Source organism: Emys orbicularis, chromosome 9 (assembly GCF_028017835.1).
Source record: "Emys orbicularis isolate rEmyOrb1 chromosome 9, rEmyOrb1.hap1, whole genome shotgun sequence".
In the NCBI taxonomy this organism is placed as follows: Eukaryota; Metazoa; Chordata; order Testudines; family Emydidae; genus Emys; species Emys orbicularis.
This window is the reverse complement of record NC_088691.1, coordinates 67,997,814-68,024,981: the sequence shown is the minus strand read 5'-3', so window position 1 is coordinate 68,024,981 and position 27,168 is coordinate 67,997,814. Positions and strand designations below refer to the sequence as shown.

The window sequence follows — 27,168 nt, the reverse complement described above, 5'->3', positions numbered from 1 at the left end:
AAATACTATTATGGTTAAAAGACTTTGGGTTCTGGGAGCTGCTCTAGATATGAATTTCTTTCCTCTTTGCATCTTTTTATATAGTCCTTTTTATTCTTGCTATATCGTATGCAATGTCTGGCTTCCAAACCTCATACAACAGAAGATGTATTTGATTTTTTATGACTTATTGTACAGTGAATAATATGTGTCCAGTTAGGTTTTCTTGCCATTAGAGGAGCTGACATCTGGACATTTACTCCCAGATGCCTATGGTGCAAAGTTGTTCCTGTATCTTATCAAAAACTTCAGGGCTTTCCTATAGTTTACTCCAGGGGTGGCCAACCTGAGCCTGAGAAGGAGCCAGAATTTACCAATGTACATTGCCAAAGAGCCACAGTAATATGCCAGCAGCCCCCCATCAGCTCCCCCTCCCCCCCACTCCCAGCGCCTCCGACCCACCAGCAGCCCCACCGATCAGCGCCTTCCCTCTCCCTCCCAGTACCTCCCGATCAGCTGTTTCGTGGCGTGCAGGAGGCTCTGGGGAGAAGAGGGGAGGAGCGAGGGCACGGCAGGCTCAGGGGAGAGGGCGGGAAGGTGTGGAGTGGGGGCAGGGCCTGTGGCAGAGTCAGGGGTTGAGCAGCGAGCACCCCCGGCACATTGGAAAGTTGGTTCCTGTGGCTCCAGCCCCAGAGTCGGTGCCTATACAAGGAGCCACATATTAACTTCTGAAGAGCTGCATGTGGCTCTGGAGCCACAGGTTGGCCACCCCTGGTTTACTCAAAGCCGAGTTGCTGATTCGAATCAGTCCTATTCATACCAGCTCCCTTTTAGATTGCAGTGAGTCTTGGCTGGTCTTTTCTGTTGTAGACTCTGTTACGCAGCGGACTAGGCTCTCCTTCACGTAGGGCCTACTCCTGAGGCATTGGAGTTGAGAATGGTCAGTATCTTGCTGGCTCAGGCCCATAAGAAAATCATTCTGTAGAACCTGACCCAAAGCCCACGGAAGCCAATCAGTCTTTCCATTGCCTTCATAAGCTCTGGATCAGGTCCATAGTTTACATTTTGCTGAATGTAAGTGTTCAATAAGACTTTTTTGGTTTAAAGATGAAGATTAGGCTTGCTTTAAACCGCAGTGGGGCATCTTGACATTTTATTTTGTGCTAGGATCACAACAATCCTTATCGAGCTAGGGTCTGTCTTGCTGGTACCAGGGTGGATGGATGATTCCCCCCCCCCCCCCAAGTATAGCACAGGGATAGTTAAAAAAGATAAAAGTCCTTTTTGCATGTATGAGGCTTCCTAATGTTTGGTGGGAATTGCCAGTGAGTTATAGCTTCCTTTGGGCCTCATGCTACAAAGCAGAAGTAGACTGAATGCTGTGTGAGAACCCATTCAAAAGTAATAATTATCCATTGCACATTCTGCACAGGTATCATGATGGAGAAATGTTCTTTTACACACACACATACACAGCGAATGAATGGATTTGAATTCCAATGAGTGAAGGCCTGGTACTCAGGTAGTTAATAGGTACTTAGGCCCAGATTTGTAAAGGTATTTAAGCATTGCAACACTGAGCACTGCAACACCCAAGTCTCATTTTCAGAAAGACCTAGAAACTGAGTCCCATTGAAAATGCGATACAGGCTCCTCAACCAGTTAGATGCTACAATGAGCAGAGAAGCACCTAAATACCTTTAAAAATCTGAGCCTGAGTGCTCTCAGTGCCTGGTAACCTCCCAGAAGGCTCTCTGCGTAGGAGGCACTCAGCACCTTTCAGGATACAGCCTTTTGGGGTTTTAGGCTCTGCACAGCAATAGCTGGTTTTCATTTCACACTGTATCGTGTGATAAGAGTCAAACTGGAAAGACGAGCTTCTGTTAGGGCCTGATCCACAATCCACTGAAGTCAGTGGAAAATCTCTTGTGTAATTTAGTAGTCCAGTTAGGAATCCCCACCTCTTTTAAAAGTGACTAACAGAAAGAGTGCCTTGTTTTAAAGACACTAATGTCAGCGACCGAACAGATGTTTAAGATAAAGCCTGGCCTTGTTGTGTGGTGTATATTTGGAAAACCTCCATTAACAGGTCTGTGGAGAGCGTGGGTTTCTGTTTGCTTTTTTAATAGAACTGCACCTACACACACACTCTTTCAAGATAGTAAACAAAATCTTAGCCCAGGTTGGTAGTAAACAGAAATTGTTACCAACTGATTGCTGATGGTATCAGTGTAGTCCCTGATGGGAAAGTGTCACAGTCACAAAAACCACCAACACAGGTACCCTTATAGACACCCTCAGCAGAGAGGCCAAGGACTGAATTGGTACAGAGAAAGGCGCGCCCTCCAGCTTCTTGTGCTGATCCCTCTAGTAACAGGGCTGAGTCACTATGGCAGGGCAGTTGGGGCAAGCTTGCACAGCTACTCTTCTGTGGCTAAATAGACATTAGTTGTCAGTGCTATCAATCTAGCACCTCTCACAAGCACTAAATTCACTTTAAAAGCATAAGAGGCATATTTCCCCCTGGATGTTAAACCCATGCTGGATCCTAGAATTGATTTTTTTTTTTTATCTAATAGAAAAAGCATTACTAAGATATCCTATAATGACTATTCAGGTTCATTAAAAAGAAAACACTTTATCTTAAATGCTTTGTCCGCGTAAATCCAAAGAGAAAGGGGAAAAAATAAACCCTCTCCATAGCTTTTGTGTAAGAGAAAACCTTTCAGGAGTCTTGGTAAGAAAAGGTATATGTTATCACTGGATAAAACACCCCAGCATGTACCATCCACATTAAAAGACCATCCAGAATTTCAGAATGTTGGTTGTTTCAAGATGGAATGCTGACATCCTGTCAGGCTGAGGCGGCTTTGATGGCTTGAGACCCATGCTATAAATTCCTCGTTTTGCGGCGTCTCACTATGCAGAACAACAAAGTGGTTCAGGAGCTGCTTTGCTGGAATCCTTTCTTTCTTTTCTTCTTCCACTGTCCTTTAATCCAAACCTTCTAACCACGTATTGTTGCTGGACTAAATTATCTGGTCTAGTGAAAATAGTATTTCCTATGCCAAACAAGTCTATCTGGGTCCAGTCGTGGAAAGGTATAATTGAATTTACTGTATGCACACACCCAGGGAGGCTTTCAGAGAAACACCTTGTTGGGCGGATCACTAATAAAAATGCAATATGTAAAATCCCTGGTATTAAAACCTTAGTTGTAGCAAGAGCTCACATGCAATCACCTAAAACAATGTATTCAAATTTCTAACCCTAATGCACCCGGGCTAATTATTTCTCAAGCCTTTTACGGGCCATGTAGGTCAGGGGGGATTTACAGCAGCAGGGAGACAGGGTAGGTTGGGACTCTGAAGGTATGTCTATGTGACGTGCCAGACTGTGCCTGTATGTCACAGGTCATGGTAGTAGGTAGTACTAAGAGACACTGCCTTGGTGGGAACACCTCAGGTCAGCATAGTGTTTCCAAGATTGCAGTCACAGCGCCACCCTTTGACAAAGTGTAGTATTCACTTTCCTCCATGCACATAGGAACTGTTCTGCTGTCCTGTAATGGGGTTGTGGCCCCATTCTTTACTCCTTTTGGGGAGTCCTGTGCCAGCAGTAGTGCTAGATTTGCACAGTCCTGGTACATTTGGGTGCTAGGACTGTGATTGTGCCAGGATCCTGAGCCAAAAGGGGCATGGTGCCTTTCCTTTTCCTTGTGCATTCATGAAGGACTGGGCATAATCAATCCCTATGTGAGGAAGCCGTGGCAGGAACATTGATCCAATTGCATGAAATGTTCTTTGCACCACTTGCCTTTTGCAATGGTTTAGCACACTCACAGAGCAACACTTTTTTCTGACAGAACCATTTTGGCACGTGCACACAATGGCATCTCTTCTGGTTGTTAGGTGGTTCAAGGGTAGGGACAACATTAGTCATCTGACAAAGATCATTTCTGTATTAAACAAAAACTCTTTTTAAACAGAGAGCTTTTTAATGCTTTTCTGGAAAATTGATAGACACAATGCAGTGCGATGAAATATACCTCTCCTGCTACTCTCAAGGTCCCCTGTTTGCTTCAAGTTACCTCATGGGTTAGACTGATGTAGAGTGACTGTTGTGAAGTGGAATTTATGGGGTCCAAGAAGTAGTACAATTCAAAACTTCCCTTCCCTCTTTGTCTGTGGAACATGCACTATTATGATTCCTGCACCTGCGGCTTTTAGAAAAGCACCATAAATGACGAGACTTCGCAAGAATTGGCAACATGGCGCAGAGCCATCACCCCAACCCCTCCTGTCCCATATCCAAACCTTCCTCCATGAGGGCCCAGAAGGGGAACCCCCATGCATGCAGCTCTCTGGCCTGGAGAAGATGCCGTTTCCCTGTGTGATCCCAGTAGCGTGTTTGCTCCCTCCACTTGCTTTGCAGTGGAAAAACACTGGCTTCACTCTTTTTAAGGCCCTCTGTATCCATGAAAGGATTTTCCCTTGTGTCATTGTAAAGGGTATTTTCTTCTGACCTGGCACAGGAAGCTCTAGGCATGTCTGAAACAAAGGATGTGTCGATCGCAGATGAGATAGGAAAAATGTCCTGTGTTTTATAAAACAGACTGAAACTGGACTTGTCAATCTGAAAACTCTGCCCACTCCTAATTCTTATAGCTCCATTAGCAAATATGCTTCAGGAGGAAAGGAAATTGCCTTTCCCCTCACCTTAATGTCAGATCATCATTTGGTAACTTCCCCGCATCTTCCTTTTCATGCTGGAGGTGGTGTGCTCATCTCTGCGACCTGTAAGCATCTGCTTCCCTAGTTTTCCGCTTCGTTGCTTCTCTGTTTAGACACTGCCATACCCTGTCCCACATACTAATTACTGACTTTTTGCTTCTGAGGCGCTTGATTCATTGTGGCACATTTTCCCACGTGAAACTGGACATAGAGCCTTGGAAAAGCGTCGTAATGCCTTAATGGACTTCAGAGTAACTCTAGGTTTAACCCAAAAGTTGCTGCAGTGTCTGAGCCAGATGCAGCTGTTTAGGATATTTGAAGTATATCATAGGCCAGACTGTACAAACCTTGCTCGTATTCAGTATCTTACTTCATGAATGCCCCCCATTGAAGTCAATGAGACTTTTTGAAGAGTAAGGTACTACTTGTTGAGAGTAAGTGTTTTATAAGCTGGTCTTCTTTTAAGCAGCAAAGCACTAATTAGACTCGCCTTAATGGCAGCCCTTCTCACGGCTCTCCAGACATGCAAACAAGATTGGGCAGATGCTCTCAAAGGTGGTGGCGTTATAGTAAGTGTCCTGGCAAGTCTGTAGAAAACGTCTCACTTTAAAACACTTCGGCATTTCCACGAAGTAAGGAGCTGTGTTGGTCCAGGGGCTAGTCCTGCGAGGTACTGAGCATTTTTTGGGATGCGTTGATCTTCATTGGTGTTCAACTCCCTTAGCAGGCGAGAATGGGGTCTGATTGCCCTCAGTTTATTGGGATGTACTGCTGCTGTTTGTTTCTGGATGCTTTTTTATTTACTTTCCAAAAGACATTTTAACTTCTTAATTCTCTTGTGATGATGAAACTGCTGGAAGGTGGAACGGCAAAATTTCCCACAAGACAGAAATACTGAGGGACAAATACTGTCACCCTGTGTGCGTAGCTTGAGCAAATGGGCTTTGTGTAAAGGAGCTTTGTGATTCTGGAGGGTGAATGAGAATCCTCCCTTTGCCCATTGCTCAGTGTCCAACGAGTAGTTCTGTGGCTGTTACTGCAGCTCATGGCTACAATGGTGTCCTGGACCACTGCCCTCACCCTTACTACATTCAGGGGCTATTCTGACTAGTGGATCTGAATACTTATACACCGACTGGATATGCTTTTTCCTTGCTTGATTCTGAAACACCCCCCTTCATGGAATTTTACATCAACTTTTACAGAGAGGAAGGATGGCTTTGTGGTTAAGGCATTGGACTGGGACCCAGGTCGTCTGGGATCAATCTGTCTCTGACTCTGCAGCACACTTCCTGTGTAACCCTCACTTGAGTGGCTATGCCTCAGTTTCCCCACTGTAAAACGGAGATAATACTTATTCCTTTTTTCTACCCTTTGTCATGGCAGAGGCTGTCACTTACTGTGTATATGTACAGTCCAGATCTTAAAGCGCTGAGGCCCTGATCTCAACTGGGACCTCTAGGTGCTACCATAGTACAAATAAGAAATTATAAATAAAAACCTGCATGGAGCACTGTTCTGTGGTGAACAAAGAGTGCAGACTACCCTCTGCAGAGGCTTCCTGTGGCCTGGCCACCTTACTCATTGGACCTCACCAGTTCCACTGCCTTTCAGGCCGAGAAGTAGAAGGTTTAGCTCTGAGAGAGAAGCAATGTTTCACAAGCTGGGCTGGAGCTGAGGGGTTGCTCTTTAATTATTACTGTGTGAGGCGCTCAGATACTAGGGGGATGGAGTATCTCGGTACCTTAGATAGATAAATAGATTGATCTGGTCTCTGTATCTGTGATCTTTTTCCTTCACCCACCTGCCTCACATGCTAAAGACCCAGGACTGGATGGCCCCTTTCTATATGTAAAACTCATTCTGGCTTCATGAGACATTTCAAGTGTGGACTGAGGATATGACATGGCCCTAACAATCTTCCCCTTCCTAAACGGAGGATACTGCCCCTACAGTCTGCTCCAAAGCTGAGGCCTTCTTATCCCTATTGAGTCTGGGCAAGCAGATCAAACCTGTCCCTTTACCATCCTTTAAACTGCATAATCCCTTCAATGTTACCTTCTGCTACAATTGATTTGCTTTGCAGTGTCAATAATATAATCCTACTTCAGCTCTGTTCATTTAGTCTGTGGCCATTGCCTGATGGGTGTTTCTATCTCTTTGCCACCTGTCATATTATGATTAATTTATTTTTTACACATCACAAAATTGGCTGAAATTTTTCAGTTTTTTCAAAAACAATTGTTTTTCTAAAACAATTGATGAATTTTTAAAAAACATGAAAAAGGTGAATGGAATTTTTGTGGTTTTTTTTTTTCCTGGCCTCCCTCTGTTTCCCTGTAGAGATGGTTGAATTTTTTTGAATTTCTAAATGTTGATGAACTAACATAGTTTGAGAGAGAGAATTTTCAGGAAAACTTGCCAACTTTTCCCCCATTTTTTGACTAGCTCTAAAAGTCCTATTTTAGATTGTGATCTTCTAGAAAAGTGTTGCTCCCCAATATCTTTTGGGGTCATAAAATGTAAATCCGAGACTGTTAAGCACATGTGATCATGTCCTTCAGAGAAGGGCCTTCAATATCCTAGTCAGTTACCCACTCTCTTTCTTACTTTCTGCCTACCTTATTCCCCCTGCAGTTACATTTGCATCAGAAACGGTATTCTTCCTTATTTCCTGTTCTCAGTTGTTGTAATGTCCATGTGCATCGTTAAGTAGCTACTGTGTTCCATCCCCCAGAAGTGGCTGCATTTCACTGGTTGGTAAAGTGTTTCTTAGGGTATAAAATCCTTTACCTAACACACAAGGGTGTTCTGAGTTATTCTTGCCAAATCTTAAGTTTTCCAAAATCATGAGTCTGACCTCAAAAAAATTATGAGGTCGGCTTTAAAATCATGTGATTTAAAACTTAATTTTTTGATGTTCCTGTTACTTTTGAGCCTGTGGAGGGAGACACCTGCCTTAAATACATAAATAAAAATGCAGACCTGTCCATTGGCTACTAGGCAGGGGTCTCAGACTGGCTTCAGTGTAATTGGTAACAGCGGGAGCTTTCCACGAGTGAAAGATATAAGGAGATGGTGGCCATCTAGACCGAGGACTACCTTAGGCATTATTCCCATTATATGTAATGGGGAACTCCAGTGATGTTGAATAAGCACAAAAGTTTGTGAGTTTGATGCTACCATCAGGAGATCACAAGAGACTTAAAAAAAATCAATAATATTATAAAATCTGTGATAAAACCTATGATAAAATATCAAGAGTTAACTTTGGTTAATATCTGAAAAATGCTTTGTGCTCCTCACAGGGTATGGTTATTATTTAGTAACGAGTTAATTTTTCACCTTCATTAAGGGGCCAATACAGTGAGATATGCTGCACAGTCTCTACTATCATTGACTGCAGTGGGAGCTGGGGCACTCAGCCCATCCTAGAGACAGAGTTTTGAGATGCCCTGAAGGAATATTTTCACGTGTTATTAAGATAAGGCATTTTTGTTTTCTAGGCCCTCCGTCCGCTCCCCTGAATCTGATTTCCAATGTCAATGAGACATCAGTGAACTTGGAGTGGAGCGCCCCTCAGAACAGTGGTGGGCGCGACGACATCTCCTACAACGTGGTGTGCAAGAGATGTGGAGCTGGCGACCCCAACCGCTGTCGGTCATGTGGCAGCGGTGTGCACTTCAGCCCCCAGCAGAACGGCTTGAAAACCACCAAGGTCTCTATTACTGACCTTCTGGCCCACGCTAACTACACCTTTGAAATCTGGGCAGTGAACGGGGTGTCCAAGCAAAACCCCAGCCAGGACCAGGCTGTCTCAGTCACTGTGACGACTAACCAAGCAGGTAGGCCTCTAAACACACTCTCCTCCTCTTCCTCCCCCTTCTGCTTTTTGCAAATGCCCTGACTTCAGTTCCTGTCTTCGTAATCAAATTAATGAAGAGAACCCAAAATATATAGCGCTGATCCGGATCCATATTTTCAGGATCATTTATGTGGCGTAATGTTAATGTTCAAAGGTAAGCGGTGGGCAGAAAAACAGAAGGGTTTGATTAGGACTTTTAGGTACAGCCCTGCCCTGGGCGCAGTGCAGATCTGCACCACACTGGGAGGCATTCTGCAGCAGCAGTGCCCCCTTCCCATTGCAGCACTTTATTGGTGCATGATAGTGGTCTGTCTCCAGTCTCAGGCCTGGTCCACACTAACCCCCCACTTCGGACTAAGGTACGCAAATTCAGCTACGTTAATAACGTAGCTGAATTCGAAGTACCTTAGTCCGAACTTACCGCGGGTCCAGACGCTGCAGGCAGGCTCCCCCGTCGATGCCGCGTACTCCTCTCGCTGAGCTGGAGTACCGGCGTCGACGGCAAGCACTTCCGGGATCGATCCGGGATCTAGACAAGACGCGATAAATCGATCCCAGAAGATCGATCGCTTACATCCGGACCAGGAAGTAAGTATAGACGTACCCTTAGATTATTGGGTAGTGCTAAGGGGGTGGAGCTATGGCCCTGCCTTCTCTCTGCATCCTGTGGGAGAGACCCTAAAAGTGGAAGTGATTAGGATGGGAGTTACAGGGGGAGCAATCTGACTTCCCTAAGCTTTGCCCGGCACTTACAGGGGCTATTCAAGGATCAGGGGTAGTGACTCTTTGCATGCTTCTCCTACACACTATGCACACTTACAAATGGCAAGCAGAATCTGGCCCATTGTTAAATATCTTCATAACCAAGTTACTAACAACATTTCCGTTTATCAAAACTGAAATAGTTTTTTAATATCAAATGAACCTTTCACCGTTTATGCTATTTTGTTTGCTTTTTTGCATGTCATCCTGCCAAGACAATGAAACTTGATTTGTAAGTTTCATCTCTGTTTAGACTATACTCCATTCCACTTTTTGGTTTTGGTTCTCTTTGCTTGACTGCAGGAGAACTACAGTATTCAGTTCAGATTCTGTTTTTAAATTTTAATTTAATGAAAACTGTTTTTATTCAGACACAGACAAAGTTTCAAATACAGCCTCCACGCTGGCAGTGTGTGTGCAAAATTATTTACATATGCACTTGCATTTGTACAACTCAGATCTCTAGACATCCTGCTACCAGACCCTCAGATATATGACCTGATCCAGCAAGGTGCCAAATGGCATCAACCCTCATTAAAGTGAAAGGGACCCAACACCTCTAGGAATGGGTCCGTAGTTACCATTTATGTACAGAATCATGGTTTTGTGTGCACACTGTTGTATAAATATCTAACCAGTTAGAAATACACTTAATTATGCAGGCAAAATTACAAATACAATTTTAGAGTCGTGGTTCCTTTGAAAATTTGGTCCTGTAGTTTTTTTGTAGAACCTTTTAACTGATGATATTCCCTTAAATTGTGATGTCAAAATGCAAACTATTAATTTGGCCAGCACTAGCAGAAAACAGAGAGAATCTTAGGAGGGAGCTTCAGGAGAGCATTCCATACAGAATATGAAACACCAAGGTTGAGGACTGCAGCGGGATTTGTGTTTTGTGCAGTGAATGCCTAGCAGAGAAACCGCTTTTGATTTTTTTGGCATGTGTGTGGGTTAGTGGATGCATGTATGCATGAATAATTAAGTGGGATCCCTCTACTGTGTGAAAAATTCTGCCATCTTATGATTTAATATTCAAACTGGAATCTGATTGAATATGCAAACCAGAATTGATTTTGTTTATTATCCACGGGTAACAGTTCTTCATATCAGGAGGAATGTATTTTTGCCAATATTTCCTGCCATTAGTCTATCAAATGCTTCAGGAGGCCAGGGAAAACTATGCTAGTGTGAATGAAAAGGAACTCAAAGGTGCCAGACTGCGCCCCCTGCACTTCACATCACATTGGGCATATAACGTCCTAGGATAGCCATGTGAAAAGCAAGAACTTGTGGCCCGAATCTACAAACCTTTCCTCCCAGGAGTTAATCCTTACATATGCAAACAGTCCCTTGACTTCAGTGGGACTGCTTGGTTGAATAAAGGTTTGCAAGGTTGGGCTCTTGGGTTTTACAAGTAGTTATTCATGTAATCATTGTAAATGGGAGTCTGGAGTGCACTAAAATTCCTATGGCAGCAATTTTCTGTTGTAATATTTCATTATAAAGAGACACTGCCATGGTTAAATATATAACCATATATATATCCATCCACAGGGCATGTTTTTGCTCTCACGCCATTTTTACACCAGTGTAACTGCCTTGATTTCACTGGAGTTACTCCCGATTTACACTAGTATAAATTAGATTAGACTCAAGCCCCTACAACGGTGGTCTCCAACGTGGTGCCCGCGGGCGCCATGGCGCCCACCGGGGCATTTATGTGCACCCGCCTAGTGCCCAGCAGGGGAGAGAAGCCACGGCCCTGCGCCTGCCGGGGACAGAGAACTCCGGGGCTGCAGGCTGCGGGTGCCGGTGTTCTCGGTCCCAGGCAGGCGCAGGGCCGCGGCTTAAGCTGGAGAGAAGCGTGGCTTAAGCCAGAGAGAAGCCGTGGCCCCGTGCCTGCCAGGGACAGAGAACTCCAGGGCTGCAGGCTGCGGGCGCCGGTGTTCTCTGTCCCCGGCAGGCGCGGGGCCTGCCTAGTGCCCAGCAGGGGAGAGAAGCCGGGGCCCCGCGCCTGCTGGGGACAGAGTACTCCGGGGCTGCAGGCGCCGGTGTTCTCTGTCCTCGCGGCATCTCTCTGGCTTCTCTCTTCTCTCTGGATTCATATATTATGTAATATTAAATATGATGTTTTTCGTATTATTTAAAGTACAAATACAAAATAAGCCTTGAAAAATTGTTGGCGCCCGCCACACTCTTCTGAAAAGATGAATGTGCTACTGGCCACAAAAAGGTTGAGGACCACTGATCTACAATAAAAAAGCTGTTTTGCCAACTTTAGCTGTTAAAACTGAAAGAATTTAAAACACCTTACAAATTTTTTGCTATGTATCCTAAGACATTCCAACACTTGACAGAAGAAAAAAATAGATGCACTCCATGAACATGATTCTTTACTCACGTGAGCAGCCCTCTAGGGTCAAATCCTGAGGTCCTCACTCAAGCAAACACTCTGTGACTGCATATGGCCCTGAGTCTATTAAGTGAGTGAGCAGAATCTGGGGAGTGGGGCGGGCGGGGGGCTGCGTGTTAAGTGTGCAAGTATCTGCTAAGGGGATTCGTTGATTTGTTAGTGGTATAGTGGTGAGCATAGCTGCTTTCCAAGCAGTTGACGTGGGTTTGATTCCCAGCCAACGCAATACTGACTTGGGGAGAGGGATAGCTCAGTGGTTTGCACGTTGGCGTGTTAAACCCAAGGTTGTGAGTTCAATCCTTGAGGGGGCCATTTAGGGATCTGGGGTACAAAAAAAAAAATAGTTGGGGATTGGTCCTGCTTTGAGCAGGGGGGGTGGACTAGATGACTTCCTGAGGTCCCTTCCAACCCTGATATTCTATGATTTGGATATGCCATTCTCAGAAAATGTTTCATTACTAACTACAAAATGTGCAATTTCTTGAAATCTCAGAGTAGATTTTTAAATGTTGATATAAAAATGATCTGTATGTGTGAGCCTCTTTAGGAGGGAGCATGTGGGGGCAGATGGAAGGCACTGGGAAATCAGTATATTTATTACTGTACGTGATATGAGCTTGAAGATAGGTACTGCAGCTACAGAAGAGGTACAGTTGAAGGGCACAGGTGCTTTGTGTTTGCTTTTGCCATTTTACTCAACTCAGCTGAGACCTTGAACTAGGCTATTCACTTCTGTCTATATATATTGTTTTTAGTTAGCAGCCCTTCTCAGTTTTCAAGTGCTGCAGGAAAATGTTTATATGAAAATAAACACAACTTTTGTCATTGATTTTTTTTTTTGCGGGGGGAGGGAGGAGAGAAATATATTGGAAAATGTACTAGTCCTAGATCCTGCTTCCTTAAAAGATCCTGTTTCCTTTTAAGACTAAATTTCTGGTCTCAAACCAATTGAAAATCTCTCTTTAATGTTCAAAATAAAACTTCAACGTGGTGACATTTTAAGAATTTTGGCAGCAGAATTCAGCTCAGCTTTCTGCACATTGGTTATAAAATGATACTTTTTTTAATACCTGGGAAACTGACACACAGGACACTTCCCCTCATTTAAACTTGGAAATATAGATATATTTTAAAGAAGCAAAACATGAAATGGGATGTTGTTGAAACCTACTGGCAGTATCATTATTGCAACGAGCACAACAAATGACTGTAATCAATGTTTTCTAGCACCTGTGGCGAATTTGGCTTGCTGTCTATGTTCATGACCAAATAAAATCACAATTAGTCCATCATCTAAAAGTGAAGTGAAAGCATTTGTGGAAGAGCTGCAGGGACACCATTCTCGTACTGTGCCAAAAGAGGCTCTCTTTGACTTGGAAACTCTACCAGGAGGTTGACTGAATGACACACAAATCTCAGAGCCTTATTTTTTCCCAGAGGATAATGCTGCGAAGCTGTTCAAAATTAAAAGTAAATCTCTCAATAAAGAGCTTTCATGGCAAGCAGGAAGCCTTTGTTTCATGGAGGGGGGCATAGTACAGTTTATATTTTTATTAGAATACAGCCTAAGCTGTTTAGGTCTCAAACCTGACAGCCCAGTTCACTGGGAATATTCCTCTATCTGTGTGTATGGCCGCATAGCGTGGTGAGGGCAGTGTTCTGCATTGAGGCTGAAGCAGTTCATGTGGAATGAGGGTCAACAGGAACAAACAAACTTCAGATGAGATTCAAACTAGAAGATCATTATGCTGCTTTCCTTCCTCCCTCCTTTTTCGGTTTCAATTTATGGGGGACAAGGCTCTCTTTTCGGTCCTTTTCTCGAAGCAATTACATGGCTGATGTTTATGAATAGACATAAACAGGTCGCCTGGTGATTTGTTACCTTGTTAGGTTACCTTCGGCTCAGTTTCTCCTTAAGTGGACCATGGCAGTTAGATGAATACAGGATATACCAATTAGGACAGAAATACTGTATAAATAAGCAGACCTGGTCTTTTCCCTCATCACACCAGACTGTGGATGTTTTAAAAAGTGCTGGTGATCAGAGTCAAGAAAGGATCTTGTGAATATCTCAGACTTTCTGTCCATCTCTGCCTTCCCTCCCTCCCTTCCCCCAGTCTGTCTAGCTGTCTATTTGCTTGTCTCAAAGATGTTTCATCTCAGAGGCAGAGAACTGTGGCAGATCATGCTCCAGTCTTTCTACCTTCTCCCCTCCCCCCTCACATGCTCCCTTGGTCCCTCAGCATCATACAGAACCCTGCCATTATTTGCCTTCCATTTTATGTAGTAACTATCTAAGCCATAGAGTCATCAGTGCTTGGGCTGGACACCTTCCACTGCAGCATGGACCCAAATGAGTTGAGTATTCCTTGGGGCCTCATTTCAGTGGTAATGATTTTATCAAACTGTGGTATCCATATCCATTCTAGATATTCAAGCTGAATGTGGGGAAGGAAGAGGCTGACACTCTTTTTTTTTTCTCCGTTTCCTTATTGAGGCACAATTATTAAAACAAAGAAAAATCTAAATGATCCCTTGGAAGGAGCCTTATTTAAACAACTAGAATTTTTGGAAAATCGAAGAGGTCAGGGTGGTTTGTTTGCTTCCAAATGACTCACCATCTCTACAGGATTTTATGATAGAGGAACAAATTCTTATTCCATCTTTTGGAGTAACTTCTTTCAAAGCCAGTCTTTCCTTTCAGACGTTGATTAGCATTCCACACACATTGCACCACACAGCACAGAAAATGCATATAGGGTCCTATGTTCTGCCAGTCTGATTTAGCCTGTGCAAAAGCAAATAAGGATCCATGGATATATTGTGCCCTCAGACAGTGTACACTGCATACATTGACAACAATAGAAGTTGCATGCAGAGATCAAGAGCGTGATATGGCCCTTAGTTTGATTCCCATACTTGGAGCAAAACCTGCCAATGCCACTTAAGCTAAGGGCTTGTTAGTGTTTTCCATTTGAATACCAATGCCACTAAAACTAAGGGTCTGTCAGTGTTTCCATTTGAAACCCCGCCCCCCCCCCCAGGTATTCATAACTCAGCCATAAAGAATTGCTCTACATCGAAATATAGAGATATATTTAAAGAGGTTGTTAATTTGCACGAATTAAAAGAAGCAGCAGCAACCACATGGACACACTTAGGGCTTGCCTACAAAAACATATAGGCCTTGGCTACACTGGCAATTCACAGCGCTGCACTTGCTGCGCTCAGGGGTGTGAAAAAAGTACTCTCCCCTCGGAGAGGTGGAGTACTTGCAGCGCTGCGAGAGAGCTCTCGCAGCGCTGGCGGCGCGACTACACTCGCGTTTCACAGCGCTGCCGTGGCAGCGCTGTGAATCCGCAAGTGTAGCCAAGGCCATAGTTTCCAGCAAGCCTGGGTGTGAATCTACCCTGCACTATCCTGCCATGCACCAACTGTCCATGTGGACCCTGCCAATGAGCATTAACATGCCTTAGGGCACTTTAATCTACTCCTTTTACAAAGCAAACAGTTAGTGCACGGCAGCAGAGTCCCCATGGACAGTTAGTGTATGGCAGGATAGTGCAGGGTAGATTCACATCCCTGCTTGCCACAAACTGTAACTGTTCATATAATGTTTATGTCCATATGAAAATAAAATCAACTGATTCGTGAGATCTGTCTATCTAACTAATCTATCTGTCTGTGTCACTGCAGGACTTGAGCACAGCCTAACTATTTTAAAAATCGAAACCACAATAACTATCCCTTACAGGAAGAATAAACAGCCCAATTAGTTTACAGGTTTTTTGTTTGCATGCCTTTTTATGTGGGGGAGTGAGTGATAGCAGGCATGTGGGCATGAGTGTGTTGAAAATATTATTGAAAGGAAATTGAGTCAAAGAAAGGAGTTTTACATTTCATTCTGAAAGTTGTGAGGGCCAAGGTTGCAGGAGTGAGCTCCAGCTCCTGTGAAAGTTCTCTGTTCTGTGCTCACAAGCCTCCACCTGTTGGCCTACAGTTCATCGTTCTAGTGGAATGTAGTTTTTCTGGAAGGTCATGGTCCCTTGAGGGAGCGGTGGTTGCACAGGTAGGGAGGGAAGGAGAGCTTTGTCTATCAGGACAGGGAACTGAGTAGGACTCCTCAGTGTGTGGAATGATGTATTCATGGGATGTGGTGTGAATGACCACAACTCCTCCAAGAACTAAGAACAGCAGCAGTAGCGTAGCTAGGGGGGGACCTGGGGGAGTGGCCGCTCCCCACTGAGCACATTCCCCAAAAGTGGCGCCTTTTTAATTTTTACACTCACCCCAGCCGCTCCGGGTCTTCGGCAATTCGGCAGCAGGTCTTCGGAGGCAAGTCTTTCAGTCTTCGGCGGCAAGACTTGGGTATTTCTTTTTTTCTTTTCTTTTTTTCCGCTGCTTCGGCGCCTTTTTTTTTGTTTGCTCCCCCTGCTGGTAGAACCTGGCTACGCCACTGACAGCAGGGGGTGATTAGGCAGGTTGTAGCACCTCCAGAGAAGTAACTGGAGATGCTCGCATGTACTAGTTCAAACTGGATTTTCCAGAGACCAAAAGACAAAGGCCTGGTCTACACTGGGGGGCGGGAGGGGAATCGATCTAAGTTACGCAACTTCAGCTCTGTGAATAACGTAGCTGAAGTCAACGTACTTAGATCTACTCACCGCAGTGTCTTCACTGCGGTGAGTTGACTGCTAGCGCTCCCCCGTCGACGCCGACTGCGCCTCTCGCGCCGGTGGAGTACTGGAGTCGACGGGAGAGCGCTCGGGGGTCAATTTATCGCCGATCAGGGGTTAGTATAGACATACCCAAAAAAGGAGTTTTAGATAAATAACCTGAGTTCAAACTGACTCAGGGTCTTCTTTCTGATCCTGCAGAGGGACAGGTCTTTCTGTCCAAGAGGCGGGGGAGAGGGAGAATCCTTGCAGAGGGGTTGGAAGGACTTGACATGCACAGTCCCCATAAGACTTTATGGGTGACCTTTGGTAAACATCTAACATGCGTGCAGGCTCTTTTATTGTTTTTAATGTGTTTTCTCCGTAATGCTTTCATCTTAAGAATTAATGTGCGTGCTTATAAAGAGCTGTGAGGTAAGTTCTAATTACAGGCAATTTACAAATGTTCATAGCCTCTGAGGAGAGAGCAAAGCAAACACAAGTCTCTTAAGATAGTGTGACTTGCTGGGGAACTCACATTGTAGGCGGGGAACTCACATTGTAGGCAGGGAACTGTGCAGCCTGGAAAATCCCTGGTCAGGAGGGAGAGACAGGTGGGGTCGCTACACTAGAAATGATCTATGAGGAGTTGGGAGCCTTGAGTGGGTTCCCTTGGTGGACCACGGAGTGGGAATGCAGGTACAGTTGCCCTGAACTGTGACAGTGTGTTGGCAAGTAGATAGGCTACTGCATATTGTATCAGGTTTTTCAAGATGTGAATGAGTTGTGAATGATAATCAAGCCTGGAGGCAATGAATGAGTGGATTGCCATGGCTAGACCCGTGTCTGATGTGCAGTATTCTGGCCAATAGCAGATATAAGGCAGTGGGGTAATTTTTTGTTTCCATAGCTGAAGATCCAGTAGCAATGAGGTATCAGAAGGACACCCAGGACAGACCAGTTTACTAGTCACAATCAGATGCCCTCCATTTTGGGAGAAGTTAGAGAAAATGTGTATATATATATATTTTAAATTTCTTTTTACCAGCATGGCCCCACCTCCTACCATCTTCCTACCACCACGACCCCACCTTTCTCTACCACCCCTTTTCCAGTTAGTTGCTCCCAATGGGCCAAAGGGATCAGGATCAGACAATCTACTGTAGGAGACTAGGATGACTGTCGTGGGTGTGGGTGTGTTACCTTCCTGCTTAGTGCTTCCTGCTCCTTGTTCCTGTTTGATTCCTGGTTCCTGCTTGCTGAACTCAGTGTTCCAGTTTCTCTTCCTGTATGTGTGTACACAGCATTGGGTGTGTGCAGTAACTCAGAGCCTGCAGCTCCAGACCTGCCATTTGGACTGTTATGTTTTGTTCAGGCTATTGCTGACTCAAGTGGCTCATGGTTATTACACGTTTTTATTGACCATCTACCTGTGTGTCTTGCTTCTTGCTGTTTTGGAACTGCAATTCTGGGGCACATCAGAGCGTAATGTTATGTTGTCAAGGACTGGACCAGCAACAGAGACCTTTGCATGACCACACAAAATGGGGAGGAGGAAGTGTCTTACATAGACTCTGTTTTGCATTGAGACAATATAGTCTCTTTAGAGTGACTCTGGTCCCCAAACGACTGAGTTAAAGTGACTTGGAGAACATCTGGGTCATGCCAGAGGCCCAGTGCATGGGACATGTGCTTCCCCCTGGCTGTTGTGCTCTTGTTGTGCTGTGGGTTGTGGCAGAGCTGGCAAAGTTCCATTCCAGAATCATGAAAAGAGGGGATTGGAAATGGGAGATGTTTTATTTTATGTTAAAGGAGGTGGAGCAGCACTCCCAGTCTCCTCAGCAGAGTATCACTCCTGAACTCTGTTGGAAAGGAGATTCCAAGCTAGTGAAGGGGAGATTTGGAGAAGGGGTGACATGGTCAGAGTGGCAGATACTGAATGCTTTGCAGCACGATTTGGTAGAGATTCAAGTACATTGTATGTATTATTTTTTTTAATCTAAACTTTTGTGAATTTTTAACACTTGGAATTCATCTACTAGGCATAAGCAACAACCTCTTTTTTTTAAAATTGAATATGTTGATGTAGACCCTTAGCAGGTGTAAATTGTCCTAGCTTTATTGAAATCAACTGAGCTATGATAATTATCACCAACTGAGAGTCTGCCCCTTTTTTTCCCCCATATTGTCTCTCTGAGAAAGTTTTGCTTTTGCTTTTGGATGTTTGAAGGCTTGTAACACATTGCGTTACCACAAAGAGTTTTAAAGCAACACAAATAATGGATTTGAGGAAACCACAGAACTTTCAAATGACTGTTGTAGGAGAGGGCCACAAAGAAATAATCCCAACACATAAAAGAAGAAATTACGTGGAAGGAAAAAATAAGTGGTTAGGTAAGGAATGCTTTGCATTTGGCTGTCTCAAATGCTTACATGTGAGATCTGTCAGTACATCAGAGATACAGAGTGATGGCCAGTTGAAAATTAATTCCCAGGCACATTTAATTATGAATGTAAAAGAGTGTATAGAAATAAGGAACTGCAGTTTTCTCGTTAACAACTCACTGTGTTCATACATACACAGATTGCTGCTTCTACTGATGGTGTATAGGAAAGGTGTAATTATAAGTCTAAGCTTATGTGCTACCATCTTAAAAGCGAAACCAGGAAAACTATTGTTGGGAGAGATTAAATTATTATTTTAAGGTAATTGCAGTTTTACACAAAGAAATAAAAATAACAACTGCCTACTTTCTGGCAAAGCCATCTGCACCACCCATTTCCATGAATTGGTATTCAAGGTGGGGAATATAAGTCCCGGTCATGGGGGAAAGAAAAGCTTTCTAAAGAGTCTTAGTAAATAACCAGCTTCAGGGTTCAGCGAACAGCTTAGACAAGTTGCATGTCAAATAGTGCCAAGAAGTAATTACAGCATTTAAATAAAAGTTGGTCACATTTTTTAAAAGATCTGATGGTTCACTATGGGAAATGGAAGATTTTTAGATGCCCTCAGCAGAAAAGATTGTTTCATCTTCAAGACTGAGCAGCACCAACCTTTATTTTTATTTACATTTATTAACATTAAGCTAGATGTATACCTCGGACCCCATTCTGATCTGTGTTATGCCAGAGCAAATTCAGAATAACTAAACTTGAGATCAGACCCTATGGGTCTTTATTTACTACGAATTAGTTAGCTGCATATTTTCCCTTCTTGGCAATGCTTGTTCACTCTACAACTCTCTCCATTGGTATTCTAATCTGAGTGATTTCCCAAAAACACTGCGTGGACGAGTTTTCAATTCTTTATAAAAGACGGTTTGTGGCTACCAAACGTTCAGATGGGCTTCTTATTTTTCTAGCTGTCTTCCCAACTGACTCAAGTATTTACTATCTACAGAGAGCAGCCAGAAAGACACCAGAATCCAGTCTGTAGTTGAGCAACAATAAAAGGATTCAGAGAACTTTTATCAAAGCTTCCATTAACCCCCTGCTGATGTCCTCAAACAGGATTTTTTTTAGAGAGTGGAAACACAAAAGCTAGGCTGCACAACTGCCCCTGTGTGTCCATTCAGAGGTTTTAAATCCGCACAGTTACTAATTAAAATGCCATGCAATGTAGCACAAATAAACATAGCCTGTCTCTGAATTCCAGAGTTTCTGCAATGACTCCTGATTTGAGGAACAGGTTAGTAAATTGACCTGGCTGTGGTCAGGGTAGTCCTGTTCCATTCTTATATTTAATGGTTAGTTTGTAGCTGCTGTTGAAAAAAGTGTCTCAGATCTATCCATATGCATGAAAAACACTCCCAAGGATTTCATTCTTTGATGTCTTCTGTTTTTCTTTTTGCAGAGAGATTTATTGAGCCATGAGGGCCAAATAGAGCTGTAGCATGTCTACTGGACTCTGTAATCAAAGTGGTAATGTTTTGCTGGACATCATAATGCTGAGCTTTCCAGTGACATTTCCTTCACTCAGATTTGTCACTTCTGATTTGGCCCCACGTGTGAACTGGCATGAAGAGAGTCCTCTATTATTATGGCAGGACTCCAGTGGGTTCCTCCTCCCCAAACAAATCATGTAAATGCGTGTCCGCTCTTTGCATACACTTGAAGGATTTCATGGCATCTCTTTAGATTACTGTAATCTGCCTTTATTTCTAAATTCAAGAGCTGGTATCTCAAAACTCTTGATTTAGTAACCTACTTGGCTGTTGGAGTACTTTGATTCAGGGTCTCTGAGAGTAATATTTTGTAATCTCTAGGTAACAAAAATTTACAGTGTTTTTTAGACATTTCTCTTTTAATAATTCTAGAGAGATGAAAAGGAAACCAAAGCCTATCTCTCTATTTTTTGTTTCAAAAATTCCCATATGGAAAAGTCTATAGAATTTAACAGAAAAAAATTATAACTGTTCTCTAGGCTTTTTGAACTATCCTATAGAATTTAATCAAAAATTATGTTCCTGCTTTTGAATACTATAGGCTGGTTTACACACACACACACACACACACACACACACACACACACACACACACACACACACACACACACAGCGAGAGAGAGAGAGAGAGAGAAAAGACTATCATTTTCTATTGAAGTCTATAGGTTTTAGAGTACCGTAATTTTTATTAAACCATGTTTAATTTTGATAGAACCCTTTGGTTTAATCAGTATTAAATTCTGTAAGATGTTTCCATGAAGAATTACTGCAGACTGAAAAAGTGCTAAAGTTAAATCGTAATATGTAGTGGACATAAATATTCCTGAAAATTAGTGGTAAAACATTGAACATTTTAAATTAACTTTTTTATTATTTTTAATCTATCCTATCCTGTTATAGGAGCACATTAATAAATAACAGAATAAAGCAGATTTGGCTGGGTAGTGTGCAAAAGAGAGGGGTTGTACATAACTGTTGTCTAGTATATGAAGCAAGTTTTGTGTAACATCCATTCATTTTAGCAAACAAATAAAGGCAAGATCTGAAGACAACCCAGAACAATGACTCCCTGGGAAGACTGTGTTTGTCTAGATAACATACCACATTCTTTAAATCTGTCCTCTGAATCAGCCTCCATTTATCTTTCTTAGCATAACAGTGAATGCGGACTGACGGGCCGCATCTTTCCTTCTAGTTATCAAGACTTGGTGCACGCACATAAATAAGACTGTAGGTGAATTGAATATGCAAGTAGCTGCAGGCTTAATGAATATTCTTTCAGCTCCAAGGATAATTGGGGCCATGGTGATTGGTGGGATTTTGTAGGGTGCTGCAGGATTTTGTGGGTTTTCTATCGAATGTCGTAGATGATGTGCCGGGCCCTGCAGTGCATTTCTATGAGCATGTCGCACTCTGTTGCTGCTGCATGTGCAGAAAGTTAAAAAGGCTGCAATTACGCTAGCGCTGGGAAGAAAGCGGCAAGAGAAGTGATTTGAAGAGAGTGGACCAGGCGCAAAGGGAGAGAGCTTTAGAGCTGGTGGCAAATGTGCGATTTCTCTTCAACTGGAGATCATTTTTAGAAATGGAAGAATAGCAAATGTCGCGAACAGTGGAGGCTCGGCAGGGTAGGCATTGTCTTGAGTCAAATACAGAATGATCTTTACCTACTGCGGTAAATTGTTCATTTTGTGTATTCACTTTCAGATGTCACCAGTTTCCTCTGGTCATAAATAAGGATCACATTTGTGGAAATGTCTGTAAGAAAACTGAGCTGAAAAACGGGGTGGAGGGGATGTAAGAGAAGTTGAGACTTAAAAAATGAGAAGCGGTTCACAATTTGTTAGAAAAAGAAACAATGTTGGAATCTTAGTTTTTTATGGGGGGGACAACTTTTCCCCCCACCCTTCTCATTTTCCCCTAATTCTGCCTTATGGCCTCAAAATAAAACTTGGGGCCTTCACTCTCAGAAGAAGAGCGATCTGCTTCGCATTTTAAGGAGTTCACCAAAAATGATCAGTGCTCTTCTGATCAACAGCCAGACGGGATCATTCAGAGGTCTCTTCCCTCAGCTGAGGAACATAAGGGCCAAGAAATAAAAGGCTAGGATCAGAATACAAACTGATCTGTGGTTGGCAGCCCACAAGACTTCTGGGCCAAACTGAGGATCATTATTATCATTGAATTTTGTTTGCACAACCATTTGGACTCTGCAGTCTTCAGTGTTGTCTCTAGCCAGTTTAAAAAGTAATTTTTAAAAAGTTGTTGTTTCCTGTTTTAATCCCCCATGTCTTCATGACTTCACGGGATGTTAGTTTAGCATTGAAATCATTTAGACTTTGAAACAACACTAACAGTAAGTAAAAATTCCTAGCAATTATCTCACCTTCCTGACCATTTCTGTTAAGGCAGCCATCTTGATTTTTTTAAGCGCTTGCTCCATCTGGGGAGTTTGTAATTGACACAATGGTGGTTTATTAAAATGAATAATTCAGTTGTTTTCAGCAGTATACATAAAACCAAAATCAAAACAGCTAAAAGCTTACATGAATTGAAATTATGTGGCACCTGTGATCTAATCTGTTTCTGACACCCTGAAGCAAGATTTTAATTCTAAGGCTGTATGTTTCAAGGCTTGAAGACTCTTCACATTTCCATCCCTCATTCTGTTTTTAACTGAATTGACTGAAGATTGCTCTTGTTTTTACAAAACTATGCAGTGTGCAGAATGAGGGTGTCTTCCTCATCTAGTCTTTGTGTGTTTTATAATTTGCTAACTACAGATTTCAGATAAAGAAAAGTGGACTTAGTTCAATTCCAGAGAAATATAGGGGAATAAAAAAGAGGTGTGTGATAGAGTCCAAGAGAATTGGGCATACCAGAGTCTAACTAGCGACACTGCTTTCTCTGAAAGCACAAACTCCACTTTCATCCCTTGAGAAGGTCCATCAGGAAGAGAGATGAGGCACATTGGCAGGGCAGTGTGGCAAAGCTTGCACTGCTGGTATCTGTGCTGTAAATGTTTGCAGAAGAACCAAGGGATCCATCTTCTAGTGTTGTCATACTGGCACCTTGCGCAAAGCACTACGTTACCTTTTGAGTATGAAAAACCGTCAAGCTTGATTCAGTGTGGAGCGTTTCTCAACTGTTCACAAAAGCCTGCAGTGGAGATCATGCCATGTGCAAAAAGATCATCTAACCTTTGCGCACAAGACAGTGGCTGCACTTAGGCAGGAGAGCTAATAAAATTTAAATCTTTAGATTGTTCAGTTTAAATGTAAATACTTAAATGTGAACTTGCTCGAGGAACTTTGATGGCTTTAAAAACTCCTTTCTACCCTCAGGCTGTAAAGCAGGAGCTGAAGCTTTATATTGCTCTTTGATATTTGCAGTCACCATACGCTCAAAAGTGCATATTTGAAATCAAGCCTTCAGTTGTTGTTGAAGCCTGTGACCTGCCTGTATCACTGGTAGGGTAAAAATGTTTATCATTTTATTATCTTCCATCCTCTGAGATTCTTGGCATTTTTGATGATGTATGATTGATTCAAGAAGCACAAATGGTGCGGCCTAACTCTTTTGAGGTACCTATAGCACATTCGAAGCCAAAATGACATCACCTGACCAAATCTATACTCAAGTAAGAAAAACTGCTTTAGAAGAATGATCAACATCTTATATTTTTTGTCTAAAAGGTACTTCTGTGTGGGAGACCTTCAAAAGCTGACAAGTGAACAGTGCAAAAGGATTGTATTTATCTGGATTTCTCGGCAGGCTCTTAAACAGTTCTGTCTATAAAATCTAATATTCTTAATGCTGAGAGTAAATGGCAAAGAAAATTATTCACCAGGTATAGATCGTCTGGACATCTGCGTTCCAAGTAAATAAAAGACAACTGTATGGGAAATGCAGAAAATGTGTCTCATTAAGGAATATCACCATGAATGAAGTATGGTGCCCTGGAAACAAAATCATTCATTTGTGCCATAGTGGATTAAACGTTCATGATTACTGCTGAAATAACTAAGTGCTCAGATGTCATGGTGGTAAAGACAGAATAAGGACTGAGGAAAGGAGGAAAATTCCATATTGACACACAGGAGATCTGAGACATTAGGCATGGAGCCAGAGCTATCCCTTCTAATAAGGGACAAGTGGTCACTCTGGTATTTAAAGACTATTGTTAGCACATCTTACATAGTTTTACTGATCCCTGATACACTATATCCGTCAGAAGTGGTTTAAAAGCTTCATACAAGAAGCTATTTGTGGAGCACAACAACAGGAAGTTTTATTGGTCCTACAAAACCCAGAAACAATGCTTCACATTCTTGAGGGCCATCTACTGGAACCTTGCCCGGTAACTATTTACATATACATGCATCTATACCATAGAGCACTCTTGAGACTTTGAGTGGAAGGAGAAAAAAAGGGAGAGTTGAGGAGTTGGCAAGTGACATGACGTGAGAAGGGGAGTAGCTGGAAATGGGAGCTGAAGTTTAGGCAGTGACAGTACCGCCTTGGGCCTCGAGAGTGAAGACAAGATGGTTGAACATATGTAAAAAGAAGAGGTGCTGGTGGAGGAATTTGCTTTTAAAAATTGCAGAGTGATTTTGATTGGTCCTGCACATAGATATAAAGGTAAAAGAGAGGATGCAAGGAGATTTCACCTCATACCCTGGTGCCTTGGGACTAGCTGCACTGAGTCTGGAGAGTACAGGCACAGCCCCTGGGTAGCTCTGGTGGTGGTACTGGCTTTCCCAAAAGAGAAGTGACTGAATGAGGTTGGTATGCCCTCTACACCAACAAGTAGAACTCGTGGCTTGTGGAGAACAGGGTCTGGTGCATCTTCTAATATGACAGAGTAATATGTGCTCTCCATGTGCCCCTGACCAGAATTCAGCCCATGGGATGCTACTTCAGTATGGTCGTTTCATGCTCTCCCTCAGAACAGGTTTTAAACCCGGAATCAATGTTAAGGGATGTCCCAGCTATCTCCCATTATCATGGCTGCCTGTCCCACATTCTGCTATTCTCTTTATCCACTGTAATCTATTAAAGGGGCATTGTTGCTTCATTTAGGCTGCAGAATTTGTTTCTCTTTTATATTGGGGCAAATTCTAATCTTGGTTACAGGTAGAAGTAACTCCACTGAGGCCAGTGGCTCAATACCTGCCCAGGTTAGGGAGCTGGCAGCTAATTCCAAATCTAACAAATTGCTTATGGCTGTAGAATTTCTTTAAAGCAATTTGCAGTGCTAAATACATCCACCCCTTTTGTGTTAATAGGCATTTAGGAATGTTTCTTTGCCTATTCCCCCTCCCCCCCCAGCAGTTGTAATGTTCAGACAGATTTTTATAAATTGCCTTCGAACTGAAAGACTTGTTTTCCTGTTTATTTTAAACTGGCATTCATACATACAGGAAAAATACACACAGTATCCTGCCATGTTTCTGTTGGCAAGTATTAAGTTATCCTTGTCAGAACATGCCAACAGGATTTCTCTTAGCAAGCTAGCAGAAAGAAAACAAGCGGTGCTCAGACTAAATAGACCCCATGCTTGGGTGTAATGCCGGATTCTTGTTAAACACTGCTCCCCTAAATGATGCTCAGCAGATTCTGTGTTCATTTGGTTTATAGTTGTTCTGTGGGAATGTGGAGTACTGATTACAGATTCAAGTCTTTGGAGTTACTCCAGATATACACTATTGTAACTGAGATCAGAATTTAGCCCTCAGAGATTAATAGCCAGGTTCTTTAATTTTTGTTGTCCCCAGTGGATGCAAAGCCCATGTAGCTCTCCTGCACCACCCCTCTGCCACTGAAGCTTCTGATATAAGCTACAGGAGGGCACTAGTAGGTATGTCTAAATAAAATAAAAAATGAATGTGTCAGGGAGTCTCTGGGCTTGGGCCAACTAACTCGTGCTTGTTCTTTGGGACTAAAAATATCAGAGTAGACATTCCTGCTTGCGCTGGAGCCCAGAATCCAAGACCCTCTTCCCTCACCAGGTTTCAGAGCCTGGGCTCCAGTCCAGGGGCAGCAAGTTATATGGGCCCATGGTGCCAGTGCTCCAGGAATATTCAGGGCCCAGGGGCCCGGCTCCACCAATGTTCAGGGCTGGGTCTCGCCCCTGGCCACCGCCGCCACCACTGGCAGTGCAGTGGGGCTAAGGCGGCTTCCTTCCTGCACTTGCTCTGTGCCACTCCCGGAAGCGGCCGGCGCATCTCTGCAACTCCGGGGCGTAGGGTGTGTGTGTCTCTGCGCGCTGCCCCTGTCCTGAGCGCCAACTCTGTAGCTGCAGGGGCTGGGGAAGGGGGATCAGGAGAGAGGAAGGGGATTGTGAGCCGAGCCCCAGGGCTGTGTGAGGATGGGCCCAGGCTGGGACCTGCTCACGGGAAGAAGCCAGGCACCTTTTCTTCTCCTCTCCCCACATGTTTGCTTCACCCCAGCCCCCCTGCCTAGGAGCCGCTGCCAGAGGGGTGTGTGGGTCGCTTTTGGGGGCCGCCCGAAGTAAGAGCCGCACCCCTCACCTTCTCCTGCACACCTGCCCCAGCTCAGAGCCCGCACCCAAACTCCCTCCCGGAGCCCGCCCCCCACACCCTCTCCTGCACCCTAACCCCTTGTCCCAGCCCAGAGCCCACATCCCTCCCGCATCCAAACTCCCTCCCAGAGCCCGCCCCCCGCCCCCTCTCCTGCATCCCAACCCCTTGCCCCAGCCCAGAGCCCACATCCCTCCCGCACCCAAACTCCCTTCCAGAGCCTTAGGCAAGTGTGTGTGGGAGCGGGGGGGGACGGACTTGGACCCGTTCTGGGC

The 27,168-nt window shown here is 43.7% G+C and overlaps 1 protein-coding gene across 1 annotated transcript in view; it reads left to right on the top strand.

The window, feature by feature from the left end:
- Positions 1 to 27,168, top strand: part of EPHA4 (EPH receptor A4) — a 131,768-nt gene that overhangs the window by 67,674 nt on the left and 36,926 nt on the right. The window contains exon 5 of the mRNA XM_065410526.1: positions 8,219 to 8,557. Coding sequence (XP_065266598.1) covers positions 8,219 to 8,557 — 339 coding nt within the window. The remainder of the gene's footprint in view (positions 1 to 8,218; positions 8,558 to 27,168) is intronic.